The sequence below is a fragment of the Anomaloglossus baeobatrachus genome, chromosome 5, assembly GCF_048569485.1.
Source record: "Anomaloglossus baeobatrachus isolate aAnoBae1 chromosome 5, aAnoBae1.hap1, whole genome shotgun sequence".
NCBI lineage: Eukaryota > Metazoa > Chordata > Amphibia > Anura > Aromobatidae > Anomaloglossus > Anomaloglossus baeobatrachus.
The window spans coordinates 415,478,143-415,492,567 of record NC_134357.1 but is presented as its reverse complement, the minus strand read 5'-3'; the positions used below and the strand labels follow the sequence as shown (position 1 = coordinate 415,492,567).

Sequence of the window (14,425 nt, the reverse complement as noted above, 5' to 3'; positions counted from 1 at the left end):
CCTTTCCTCTGGCTTTTATTTTGGCTGTATCATGTCTTTCAGGTGGATCTGTGCTTGGAATGCATTGAATGGGCCAAGGCTGAGAAGAGAACTTTTCTGCGGCAGGCACTGGAGGTAAGCAAAAAATGGGTATAACCCCTTTATATCATATGTGAATATATTACTGTTTATGTGCTTACTGTACAAGCCTTAGACGACTCACCTAGTGTCTTAATAAACATCACAGTTTTCCAATCATTCATGATATCTGGTGCTTTCTCCTAGGCTCGGCTCGTGTCGCTCTACTTTGACACTAAACGTTACCAAGAGGCATTGCAATTAGGTAAGTCTGCCAGCAGGTGGCAGCATTTCTCCGATTATCATAGTATGCATCTTACAGGTTCTGAAGCCTCCAGTGCTCAGGGACTATGGCTAGAAATGAGGATGCAGTGGGACATTCATTGTGGACATGACAACTTTGCCTGCTAGCTATTTAATCACACTGATCCTGGTGTACCGTTCAGACTGAGGTTCTAGAATGTTGGCAGTTTATAGTAGTGATACTCCTGTGTCAGACACTTATAGCATCTCCTATGGAATAAGCCATAAATGTGTAACTAATACCCACAAGTCCCACCTCCTTATGTAATGGGGGGGTCTATTCTTAAGGTATGCTTTGGAGCTCTGTGTTAAGGAATATCCTGAGATGGGAAAACCTTATATGAATCTCCAATATTCACTCGGATACCTTACCTGGAAGCTCTATGGCCCTGACTTTTATGCTTTTTTGTTTTGTTTTTAGAATAGAAAACAAAACTGTGAAAAGTCAGTTTTATTTCTCAAGCCTGTGCAGAAAGTTTGTTCCTTTTTGCATTTTCATTCTAATTTTACCCAGTGCTGACAAAGTGGGCAGAGCTGTTTCGAGGATGAGGCGTGGGATTACTTATGTGACAAATCTTACTCCTTTTCCTGCTGAGGTGCCTGCCACTTCACTCCTTGCCTGATTTTTTTTTTTTAAGAGGTGTGCACCTCTTAAAGGGAATCTGTCACCAGGTTTTTGACACCTAATCTGAGAGCAGAACAATGTAGGGACAGAGACCCTAATTCCAGCGATGTGTCACTTATTGAGCTGCTTAGTGTAGTTTAGATAAAAATCAATGTTTAATCAGCAGCGGATTATCATTAGAGGACTACTTGGCATATTCATTATTATTTATAGAGCACCATTGATTCCATGGTGCTGTACAGGAGAAGGGGTTACATACAGAATACATATACAAGTTACAGTAGACTAGTACAGAGGAAAGAGGGCCCTACCCTTGCGGGCTTACATTCTATAGAGCTCTGTATAACTGCTAGATCTGCAGTGGAGAAAACCATATATCAAAATGACAGCAAACAGCTCAGTAAGTGATACATCGCTGGAATGAGGGTCTCTACATTATGCTGCTCTTAGATGAGGTAGCAAAAATCTGCTGATAAATTCCCTTTAAGGAATTAAGCGCCTAACAGACTGTTCTACCTCCTTTTTAAGAATGCATGATGAATTGGTCCCTTGGGGCTTGTATTATTACACATCTCTAATGTTCACCTTTTCGTGCTGACCACACTCTGTCCTTATAATTTCATTCGACTTTCTCTTATTCCAGGGTCACAGCTTCTACGAGAACTGAAAAAGATGGATGACAAAGCCCTACTGGTGGAGGTTCAACTCCTGGAGAGCAAAACCTACCATGCCCTTAGCAACTTACCCAAAGCCAGAGCCGCCCTGACATCTGCCCGTACTACAGCCAATGCCATCTATTGCCCACCCAAGCTCCAGGCTGCACTGGACATGCAGTCAGGTGGGTCACTGCCATTCATGTTTATACACTCCACCCGGATACACTCGGAGGCATTGACATTACTGATGCTAAATTTGCTGTAATTTACTGATGCTAAATTTGCTGTAATTTGCATCACTTTCAGGTATAATCCATGCAGCGGAGGAGAAGGACTGGAAAACCGCTTACTCCTATTTCTATGAGGCGTTTGAGGGCTATGATTCTATTGACAGTCCCAGAGCGATTACAGCTCTGAAGTACATGCTGCTCTGCAAGATCATGTTGAACACGTAAGTATAATCTAAAAAAAATATATATATATTTCTTTGTCGCTCCATTGGGAGACCCAGACAATTGGGTGTATAGGCTATGCCTCCGGAGGCCACACAAAGTATTACACTAAAAGTGTAAAGCCCCTCCCCTTCTGCCTATACACCCCCCGTGCTCCCAGGGGCTCCTCAGTTTTTTGCTTTGTGCGAAGGAGGCAGACATGCACGCAAGCTCCACAGCTTAGTCAGCAGCAGCTGCTGACTATGTCGGATGGAAGAAAAGAGGGCCCTTAACAGGGCCCCCAGCATGCTCGCTTCTCACCCCACTCTTGTCGGCGGTGTTGTTAAGGTTGAGGTATCCATTGCGGGTACGGAGGCTGGAGCCCACATGCTGTTTTCCTTCCCCATCCCCCTTAGGGCTCTGGGTGAAGTGGGATCCTAATCGGTCTTCAGGCACTGAGACCGTGCTCCATCCACAGCTCCTGAGGACTCTGCTGGATAGGAGCCGAGTATCGTTCAGGGACATGGCCCTGCTACTTTGAGGTACTCTGTGTCCCCGTGGGGACCGCGCACAGCAACACTCCAGCATTGCTGGGTGTGCTAATGCACCGGGGACCGCGGCGCTGACCGCGTTTGTGCCATTACACACTGCAGCGTCGCTGAGTGTGTTAGTGTATGGGGACTGCCGCGCTGACCGCCGCTGCCATTGTTATCACTGCGGCGCGTCTGGGACTGTTAGTGCGCCGGGGACTTCCGCGCCGACCGCGCTTATACGGCGGCCGCGCTTATAATTCGAGTCCCCGGCTTTTGCGGCCTAGTCTTTTTTTCTTCCCGCCCCCAGCCCTGCCAGTCAGGGGAAGGGCGGGACGCTGTACAGGACGGCAGCACTGAGGGCTGGAGCATGCTTTGCATACTCCACCCCCCTCACTGTGCACAGTGGGGCACCAGTTCCCGCACTTTCTGGGTCACGCCCACGGCTCCCTCCTCTCCTCAGGACGCCGGCAGCCATTCCTGTCAGCTCCTCTGACGCTGCAGAGGGGAGACAAGCTCTGGGGGACCCAGGCAGGGATTCTGGTGGCCACACAACCGCTTTAAGCGGGCGGTAAGCAGCACCTGAGGTGCTGGCCCCACTTGTGCAGAAGTGTAATTATAGAATAGATTATATGTTTATAGGCTATACTTTACACTGTATGGTGCACGGTTGATTTCTGGCTATATACCCTATTGTGTTGCTCAGGGGAGACAACAGCATGGCGCCCACAAGAGGCAGGGGTGCCAAAACACAGGCTTACTATGCTGCCTGCGCCGCATGTACGACCTCGCTACCGGCAGGTTCCACTGACCCTCATTGTGTGCACTGCTCGGCCCCTGTGGCACTTGCTCAGCCGGAGCCTCTGCTAAGGGGGGCCCAGGGGGAACCACCAGCTAACACTGTCCAGGTGACAGGGACGGAGTTTGCAGTTTTTACTGACAGACTTTCTGAGACTATGGCTAAGATTCTAGAAGCTTTGCAGTCCAGACCGGTATCTCAGACCATGGGCACTGTGGAATCATTGCCCCCTGGTTCCCCTCAGTTGGAACAACAATGTTCCCCCGGGGTGTCTCATAGATCCCAGGGTGAGGTCTCTGACACGGACCGCAGCCCCAGACCGCCTAAGCGAGCTCGCTGGGAAATCCCCTCGACCTCATCACATTGTTCAGGGTCTCAGAGGGAGGACTCTCTGTATGATGAAGCGGAGGTAGCTGATCAGGATTCTGATCCTGAGGCCGCTCTCAACCTTGATACTCCTGATGGTGACGCCATAGTGAATGATCTTATCGCGTCCATACATCAAATGTTGGATATTTCTCCCTCGGCTCCTCCAGTGGAGGAGTCAGCCTCTCAGCAGGAGAAATTCCGTTTCAGGTTCCCCAAGCGTACAACGAGTATGTTTCTGGATCACTCCGACTTCAGAGAGGCAGTCCAGAAACACCGAGTTTGTCCAGATAAGCGTTTTTCCAAGCGCCTTAAGGATACACGTTATCCCTTCCCCCCCTGACGTGGTCAAGGGCTGGACTCAGTGTCCCAAGGTGGATCCTCCAATCTCCAGACTGGCGGCTAGATCCATAGTTGCAGTTGAAGATGGGGCTTCGCTCAAGGATGCCACTGACAGACAGATGGAGCTCTGGTTGAAATCCATCTATGAAGCTATCGGCGCGTCTTTTGCTCCAGCATTCGCAGCCGTATGGGCACTCCAAGCTATTGCAGCGGGTCAAGCGCAAATTGACGCACTCACACGTACGTCTGCGCCGCAAGTGGCGTCCATATCTTCTCAAACGTCGGCATTTGCGTCCTACGCTATTAATGCTGTCCTGGACTCTGCGAGCCGTACGGCGGTTACAGCCGACAATTCGGTGGCAATATGCAGGGCCTTGTGGCTACGGGAATGGAAGGCAGATTCGGCTTCCAAAAAGTGCTTAACCGGTTTGCCATTTTCTGGCGACCGTTTGTTTGGTGAGAGGCTGGATGAAATCATCAAACAATCCAAGGGAAAGGAAACATCCTTACCCCAGGCCAAACCAAAATTACCCCAACAGAGGAGGGGACAGTCGAGGTTTCGGTCCTTTCGGGGTGCGGGCAGGTCCCAATTCTCCTCGTACAAAAGGCCTCAGAAGGATCAGAGGAACTCCGATCCATGGCGGTCTAAGTCACGCCCTAAAAAGACCGCCGGAGGTGCCGCTACCAAGGCGGCTTCCTCATGACTTACGGCCTCCTCACACCGCATCCTCGGTCGGTGGCAGGCTCTCCCGCTTTTCCGACATTTGGCTGCCACAGGTAAAAGACCGTTGGGTGAGAGACATTCTGTCTCACGGTTACAGGATAGAGTTCAGCTCTCGTCCTCCGACTCGATTTTTCAGAACATCTCCGCCTCCCGAGCGAGCCGATGCTCTTCTGCAGGCGCTGGGCACTCTGAAGACAGAAGGAGTGGTGGTCCCTGTTCCTCTTCAGCAACAGGGTCACGGTTTTTACTCCAACCTGTTTGTGGTTCCAAAGAAGGACGGGTCTTTTCGTCCTGTCCTGGACCTAAAACTGCTCAACAAACACGTAAAGGCCAGGCGGTTCCGGATGGAATCCCTCCGCTCCGTCATCGCCTCAATGTCCCAAGGAGATTTCCTTGCATCGATCGATATCAAAGATGCTTATCTCCACGTACCGATTGCTCCAGAGCATCAGCGCTTCCTGCGCTTCGCCATAGGAGACGAACACCTTCAGTTCGTGGCACTGCCGTTCGGCCTGGCGACAGCCCCACGGGTTTTCACCAAGGTCATGGCTGCAGTAGTTGCGGTCCTCCACTCTCAGGGTCACTCGGTGATCCCTTACTTAGACTATCTGCTGGTCAAGGCTCCCTCTCAAGAGGCATGCCAGCACAGCCTCATCGCTACTCTGGAGACTCTCCAGAGTTTCGGGTGGATCATCAATTTTCCAAAGTCAAATCTGACACCGGCCCAATCGCTGACATATCTTGGCATGGAGTTTCATACCCTCTCAGCGATAGTGAAGCTTCCGCTGAACAAGCAGCGTTCACTACAGACGGGGGTGCAATCTCTCCTTCAAGGTCAGTCACACCCATTGAGGCGCCTCATGCACTTCCTGGGGAAGATGGTGGCAGCAATGGAGGCAGTCCCTTTCGCGCAGTTTCACCTGCGTCCTCTTCAATGGGACATCCTACGCAAATGGGACAGGAAGCCGACGTCCCTCGACAGGAACGTCTCCCTCTCTCAGGCAACCAAAGCTTCCCTTCGGTGGTGGCTTCATCCCACTTCATTATCGAAGGGGAAATCCTTCCTACCCCCATCCTGGGCGGTGGTCACGACGGACGCGAGTCTGTCAGGGTGGGGAGCAGTTTTTCTCCACCACAGGGCTCAGGGTACGTGGACTCGGCAGGAGTCCTCACTTCAGATCAATGTTCTGGAGATCAGGGCAGTGTATCTAGCCCTAAAAGCGTTCCAGCAGTGGCTGGAAGGCAAGCAGATCCGAATTCAGTCGGACAACTCCACAGCGGTGGCTTACATCAACCACCAAGGAGGAACACGCAGTCGGCAAGCCTTCCAGGAAGTCCGGCGGATTTTGATGTGGGTGGAAGCCACGGCCTCCACCATCTCCGCAGTTCACATCCCGGGCGTGGAAAACTGGGAAGCAGATTTTCTCAGTCGCCAGGGCATGGACGCAGGGGAATGGTCCCTTCACCCGGACGTGTTTCAGGAGATCTGTTGCCGCTGGGGGATGCCGGACGTCGACCTAATGGCGTCCCGGCACAACAACAAGGTCACGGCATTCATGGCACGTTCTCACGATCACAGAGCTCTGGCGGCAGTCGCCTTAGTTCAGGATTGGTCGCAGTTTCAACTCCCTTATGTGTTTCCCCCGCTGGCACTGTTGCCCAGAGTGTTACGCAAGATCAGGGCCGACTGCCGCCGCGCCATCCTCGTCGCTCCAGACTGGCCGAGGAGGTCGTGGTACCCGGATCTGTGGCATCTCACGGTCGGCCAACCGTGGGCACTACCAGACCGACCAGACTTGCTGTCTCAAGGGCCGTTTTTCCATCTGAATTCTGCGGCCCTCAACCTGACTGTGTGGCCATTGAGTCCTGGATCTTAGCGTCTTCAGGATTATCTCAAGAGGTCATTGCCACTATGAGACAGGCTAGGAAACCAACGTCCGCCAAGATCTACCACAGGACGTGGAAAATATTCCTGTCATGGTGCTCTGATCAGGGTTTTTCTCCCTGGCCATTTGCCTTGCCCACTTTTCTGTCCTTTCTTCAGTCCGGATTGGAAAAGGGTTTGTCGCTTGGCTCCCTTAAGGGACAAGTCTCTGCGCTCTGTGTTTTTTCAGAAGCACTTGGCCAGACTTCCACAGGTACGCATGTTCCTGCAGGGGGTTTGTCACATCGTCCCTCCTTACAAACGTCCGTTGGAACCCTGGGATCTGAACAGGGTGCTGATGGTTCTTCAGAAACCACCGTTCGAGCCAATGAGGGATATTTCTCTCGCACGCCTTTCGCAGAAAGTGGTTTTCCTAGTAGCAGTCACTTCACTTCGGAGAGTGTCTGAGCTAGCAGCATTGTCATGCAAAGCCCCTTTCCTGGTGTTTAACCAGGACAAGGTGGTTCTGCGTCCGGTTCCGGAATTTCTCCCTAAGGTGGTATCCCCCTTTCATCTCAATCAGGATATCTCCTTACCCTCTTTTTGTCCTCATCCAGTTCACCAATGTGAAAGGGATTTGCACTTGTTAGATCTGGTGAGAGCACTCAGATTCTACATTTCTCGTACGGCGCCCCTGCGCCGCTCGGATGCACTCTTTGTCCTTGTCGCTGGCCAGCGTAAAGGGTCACAGGCTTCCAAATCAACCCTGGCTCGGTGGATCAAGGAACCAATTCTCGAAGCTTACCGTTCTGCTGGGCTTCCGGTTCCCTCAGGGCTGAAGGCCCATTCTACCAGAGCCGTGGGTGCGTCCTGGGCTTTGAGGCACCAGGCTACGGCTCAGCAGGTGTGTCAGGCGGCTACCTGGTCGAGCCTGCACACTTTCACGAAACACTATCAGGTGCATACCTATGCTTCGGCGGATGCCAGCCTAGGTAGGCGAGTCCTTCAGGCGGCGGTTGTCCACCTGTAGGACGGAGCCGTTACGGCTCTATTATGAGGTATTATTTACTCACCCAGGGACTGCTTTTGGACGTCCCAATTGTCTGGGTCTCCCAATGGAGCGACAAAGGGAATTTTGTTTACTTACCGTAAATTCCTTTTCTTCTAGCTCCAATTGGGAGACCCAGCACCCGCCCCTGTTTTTTTGTGTACACATGTTGTTCATGTTGAATGGTTTCAGTTCTCCGATATTCCTTCGGATTGAATTTACTTTAAACCAGTTTATAATTTTTTTCCTCCTTCTTGCTTTTGCACCAAAACTGAGGAGCCCGTGGGAGCACGGGGGGTGTATAGGCAGAAGGGGAGGGGCTTTACACTTTTAGTGTAATACTTTGTGCGGCCTCCGGAGGCATAGCCTATACACCCAATTGTCTGGGTCTCCCAATTGGAGCTAGAAGAAAAGGAATTTACGGTAAGTAAACAAAATTCCCTTCTTTGTGAGATTGTGGTGTTTTTTTTTGTTTTTTTTTCCTTTAGAAACATTGCCACACTTGTCCATGGCCTGTGGTTGCAGTACCAGACTCCGAACATGGACAGGAGTGGCGTTGTTTTGGGGAAACATTCCATATTTATCATCAAGCATTAAATAAATGTCATCCTCAGTAATATTATTTTTTAGGATTTTGTACTTTCAACATTTTTGGGATCATTGTTGTATATATTATAGACATCTCCAGGGGCTTTGTTTTAATACTTGCATGTATTATGGGCTACAAGTCGTTAATGCAGTTGGGTTTCATTACAAATCTTTTACAGGTTCTTTGTTTACCTACACATTGCTGGCTGCAAAGTGAGTTACGTGAGAATCCGTCAGTGAGCTCGCTCTGACGGAGGAGTTTGTAACCTCGTCAGGATTTTTGTTCATGAGCTTTTCTCATCACAAGGTTCAGCTCAGCTTTGGTCATAAATCAGGTGAGAGCAGCTCAGAATAAGGCAGATTGGAACAAACTCGCTGACAGATTCTGACTTAACTCCTTTTGCAGTGTGCAGGTAAACTGAATATAAAAGCCAAGCGTTGCAAAGATTGGCTAAACCCAATGGTATAAATGATTTTTAGCCCAAGCTATATACATAAAACAGGCCTCTGACTGTGCCCATTTCCTTTTAAGCAAATCCTGAAATTCTGCTATTCTTATGAGGTTGTGACAACACTTCCTGACTGGGGGGTTGTCAAGCATGCACATGAGCCGGACGTGTTGTCGAGGGGACGCATGGCGCGTCATTTGCTGGATACAGATGGTCTTCATACTGGCTTTCTTTTTCGCTCCTAATTGGGAGACCCAGACAATTGGGTGTATAGCTATTGCCTCCGGAGGCCACACAAAGTATTACACTTAAAAGTGTAAGGCCCCTCCCCTTCTGGCTATACACCCCCAGTGGGATCACTGGCTCACCAGTTTTGTGCTTTGTGCGAAGGAGGCAACACATCCACGCATAGCTCCACTGTTTAGTCAGCAGCAGCTGCTGACTATGTCGGATGGAAGAAAAGAGGGCCCATACAGGGCTCCCAGCATGCTCCCTTCTCACCCCACTTCATGTCGGAGGTGTTTGTTAAGGTTGAGGTACCCATTGCGGGTACGGAGGCTGGAGCCCACATGCTGCTTCCTTCCCCATCCCTTTTTACAGGGCTCTGGGTGAAGTGGGATTCTATCGGTCTCCAGGCACTGAGACCGTGCTCCATCCACAGCCCCTGGTATCTGCTGGACATGGAGCGGAGTATCTTCAGGGACATGGCCCTGCTACATGGAGGTACTCTGTGTCCCTGTGGGGACCGCGCAGACACACGGCAGCACTGCTGGGTGTGTTAGTGCGCCAGGGACAGCGGCGCTGTCCGCACTAGTGCCATCGCACACCACAGCGTTGCTGGGTGTGTTAGTGTATTGGGTGACTACTGCGCTAACCGCCGCTGCCACTTTTATTTAAGGCGCCGCTGGGATTTGTGGTGCGCCGGGGACTTCCGCGCCGGCCAGCACTGATATGCCGGCCGCGCTTATTAACTCGAGTCCCCGGCTTCTGGGCCTAGTCTCCCTTCGTTACCGCCCACAGGCCTGACAGTCAGGGTAGGGGCGTGACGCTGCATAGCACAGCAGCGCTGAGAGCTGGAGTATGTTTTGCATACTCCACCCCTCTCACTGTGTGCACTGTGAAACCGGATTCCCGCACTTTCTCAGGCACGCCCACGGCTTCCTTCTCTACAAGGACGCCGGCAGCCATTAGTGTCAGTTTCTGTACGATACAGAGACAAGTGTGGAAGACCCTGGCATTCTGATAGTCACACAATCGCTGCAACAGGCGTTAAGCAGCACCTGTGGTGCTAACCCCACTAGTGCAGAAGTGCACGTATAGATATGCTTGTACTATATACATTGCACTGTTTGGTCGCACGTTGTATATACCCTCCTGGATTGTGCGGAGGAGTTATCAGCATATTCTCTGTGTAAAACAAAGGTGCAGAACCACATGTTTTTCTATGCAGCCGGTACAGCTATACGGCCGGCAGGTTACATAGACCCCCATTATATCCAACTCAGCCGGAGTCTCTGCTAATGGCCAGAGGATGAGGACGGTGTCTGCAGTATTTACTGACAGATTTTCTGAGACTATGGCTATGATACTAGAAGCCTAGCAGTCCGGACATGTCTCTCACAACATGGGCACTGTTGAGTCATTGATCCATGGCCCCCCTCAGTGTGAACAACTAACAGCTCCGGGAATGTCACACGCATCCCAGAGTCACGGCTCTGCACAGACGTCAGTCCCAGACAGCCTAAGCGGGCTCACTATGAGCGGCCCTCGGTTTCATCAGGGTCCTAGCAGAAGGACTCTCTGTGTAATGAGGCGGAAGTAGCGGCTCAGGATTCTGATCCTGAGACCGCTCTCAATCTGGATACACCTAATGGTGACGCCATAGTGAATAATCTTATAGCGTCCATCAATAGAATGTTGGTTATTTCTTCAGCGCTCTATTGGGAGACCCAGACGATTGGGGTATAGCTACTGCCCTCTGGAGGCCACACAAAGCACTACATTAAAAGTGCAAGGCCCCTCCCCCTCTGGCTATACCCCCCCCCGTGGTATCACGGGTTCTCCAGTTTTAGCTTTGTGTGCGAAGGAGGTCAGACATTCCATGCATAGCTCCACAGATTTTAGTCAGCAGTAGCTGCTGACTATTTCGGATGGAAGAAAAGAGGACACATATAGTGTCCCCAGCATGCTCCCTTCTCACCCCTGGATGGTGTTGTAAGGTTGAGGTACCTATTGCTGGTACAGGGCTGGAGCCTGACATGCTGTTTTCCTTCCACATCCCCTGGTAGGGCTCTGTGGAAGTGGGATCCTGCCGGCCTCTCAGCTCTGACGCCGGGCTCCATCCACAGACCCATTAGAACCTGATGGAGACGGAGCAGGAGTACGATCAGGGACAGGCCCTGCATCATACAGGTACTCTGTGTCCCCGGCAGGCACAGACACACTCCGGGCTGGCTGGGTGTTGTAGTGCGCCGGGGACCGCAACGTTGGAGCTAGTGTCCCTACAGATTACTGGGGGATTGTTTGTGTATGGGAACGCAGCGCCGACCCCCTCTGGACCGGGCGGCGCTGCTGTGACTTGTGGTGCGCCGGGGATCCGCCGTCCGCGCTTTTACGGCGGCGGCGGTTATAAATTGAGTCCCCGGCTTTTTGGGCCTAGGACGCCGGCAGCTCCGATTCGTTCCCGCCCCCACCCTGTCATTCAGGGTAGGGGAGAGACGCTGTTCGCTAGCAGCGACGAGGGCTGGAGCCTGATTTACATGCTCCAGCCCTCACACTAGGCACAGAGGGAAGCAGGCTTCCCGCTCTTGGCCAGGAACGCCCAGGGCCCGCCCCCCTTCTCTCTCAGGATGCCGGCAGCCATTACATGCAGTCTGGCTGGAGGAAGGACGCAAGGCTCTGGGAGACCTGGACTAGGGGCTATCTGGCGACCACACACCCGCTTTTTAAGCGGGCGGTAAGCGTTTTTTCTGTGCTGGTCCCTCTAGTGCCTCACGGTGTATTGGTGTACTGTGTAGGATATAGAGATATTGTATTTCTTGCACTGTAAGGTCGCTTCTGGCTGCATCTCCCAGATCACTCTGTGGAAGCAACAACATGCCATCCTCAAAACGCAAGGCTGCCAAGGCTAGGGCTGTGTATACTGCGTGTGCTGCATGTGGGGCTAATCTACCAGCAGGCTCCGATGACCCCCATTGTGTGCAATGCTCCGACCCGGTGCTGCTTCGCCAGCCGGAGTCAGGAGGGAGAGTGACCCAGGCTGAGACGCCTGTAAGTCCTGCCCCGGTGACAGGGACAGACTTTGCAGTTTTTGCTGATAATATGTCTGTCTCTATGGCAAAAATACTTGAAACCTTGCAATCTATGCATGGGGCTCAGTCTTTGGGCACGGCGAGGCCTCTGTCCTCAGGTCCCCCTCACTTGGAATTAATCCAGCCCACAGGGGAGTCCCCGGCTTCACAGGCCGAGGATTATGAGTCAGATGATAGCCCCAGCCACCCTAAGCGAGCTCGCTGGGAAAGACCCTCGACGTCATCACACTGCTCAGGGTCTCAGCGCAATCAGTCTCCCTGTGATGTGTCTGATGAGAGTGATCAGGAATCCATTCCTGGAACCCCTCTCAACCTGGATACCCCTGATGGGGATGCCATGGTAAACGACCTTATCTCAGCCATCAATAGGCTGTTGGATATTTCTCCCCCAGCCCCTTCAGCAGAAGAGGCAGCTGCGGAGCAGGAGAAGTTTCGTTTCCTTTATCCCAAGCGTAAATTGAGTGCTTTGTTGGATCACGCTGACTTCAGAGAATCAATCCAGAAGCACGACGCTCACCCAGAAAGGCGTTTCTCTAAACGATCTAAAGATACGCGTTTCCCTTTCCCCCCTGAGGTGGTCAAGCGCTGGACACAGTGTCCAAAGGTAGACCCCCCGATTTCCAAACTCGCAGCTAGGTCCATAGTTGCAGTGGAGGATGGCGCTTCACTTAAAGATGCCAATGACAGACAGATGGACCTTTGGTTAAAATCTGTCTATGAAGCTATCGGCGCGTCGTTTGCTCCGGCATTCGCAGCCGTATGGGCACTCCAGGCTATTTCAGCTGGCTTAGCAAAAGTGGATGCTATCATACATCCAGCAGTGCCGCAAGTGGCGCACCTTACCACGCAGATGTCGGCGTTTGCGTCTTACGCTATCAATGCGGTCCTAGAATCTACCAGTCGCACCTCAATGGCGTCCGCCAATTCGGTAGTTTTGCGCAGAGCCTTGTGGTTAAAGGACTGGAAAGCAGATGCTGGTTCCAAAAAATGTTTAACCAGTTTGCCTTTATCTAGAGATAGACTGTTTGGCGAGCCATTGGCTGATATCATTAAGCAGTCTAAGGGTAAAGACTCCTCTTTACCACAACCCAGAACAACCAAACCTCAGCAGAAAAAGTGGCAGCAGAGGTTTCAGTCCTTTCGAGGTTCGGGCAAGACACCATTTACCTCGTACAAAGGGACTCAGAGGACGCAAAGAAACTCAGATTCGTGGCGGGCTCACACGCGCCCCAAGAAAGCAAATGGAGGTACCGCTTCCAAAGCGGCTACCTCATGACTTCCAGCCCCCTCCCTCCGCATCGCCGGTCGGGGGCAGGCTCTCCCGCTTTTCCGGCATTTGGATGTCACAGGTCAAAGACCGGTGGGTGACGGACATTTTGTCTCGCGGGTACAGAATCGAGTTCAATTCTCGTCCTCCAGCTCGGTTCTTCAGAACCTCCCCACATCCAGACCGAGCAGATGCTCTGCTGCAGGCGGTGGGCTCCCTAAGAGCGGAAGGAGTGGTGATCCCAGTCCCTCCTCAGGAACAAGGGCAAGGGTTTTACTCCAATCTCGTTGTGGTTCCAAAAAAGGACGGCTCGTTCCGTCCTGTTCTGGACCTAAAACGGCTCAACAAACATGTGCACGCCAGGAAGTTCCGGATGGAAACCCTGCGTTCTGTCATTGCCTCAATGTCCAGAGGAGACTTCCTTGCCTCAATAGACATCAAAGATGCTTATCTCCACGTGCCAATTGCTACAGAACATCAACGTTTTCTACGTTTTGTGATAGGAGACGACCATTTTCAGTTCGTAGCTCTGCCATTTGGTCTGGCGACAGCCCCACGGGTCTTCACCAAGGTCATGGCGGCGGTGGTAGCAGTCTTGCACTCTCAGGGACACTCGGTGATCCCTTACCTAGACGATTTATTGGTCAAAGCTCCCTCTCAAGAGGCATGTCAGCACAGCCTGAATGCTACGCTGGAGACCCTACAGTCTTTCGGGTGGATCATCAACTTTCCAAAGTCGATCCTATCACCGACTCAATCACTAACGTATCTTGGCATGGAGTTTCATACTCTAGCAGCGATAGTGAAGCTTCCGCTGAACAAGCAGCGGTCCCTACAGACAGGGGTGCAATCTCTTCTGCAGGGCCAGTTGCATCCCTTGCGGCGCCTCATGCATTTCCTAGGGAAGATGGTGGCAGCCATGGAAGCAGTTCCCTTTGCGCAGTTTCATCTGCGCCCACTTCAATGGGACATTCTCCGCCAATGGGACGGGAAGTCAACGTCCCTGGACAGGAAAGTCTCGCTTTCCCAGATGGCCAAGGACTCCCTACAATGGTGGCTCCTTCC

General features: G+C 51.9%; 1 protein-coding gene across 1 annotated transcript in view; it reads left to right on the top strand.

Annotated features, from left to right (window-relative positions):
• Nucleotides 1-14,425, top strand: part of PSMD11 (proteasome 26S subunit, non-ATPase 11) — a 93,535-nt gene that overhangs the window by 11,138 nt on the left and 67,972 nt on the right. Inside the window, exons 4-7 of the mRNA XM_075350267.1 lie at nt 43-114; nt 265-322; nt 1,629-1,823; nt 1,948-2,092. Coding sequence (XP_075206382.1) covers nt 43-114; nt 265-322; nt 1,629-1,823; nt 1,948-2,092 — 470 coding nt within the window. The remainder of the gene's footprint in view (nt 1-42; nt 115-264; nt 323-1,628; nt 1,824-1,947; nt 2,093-14,425) is intronic.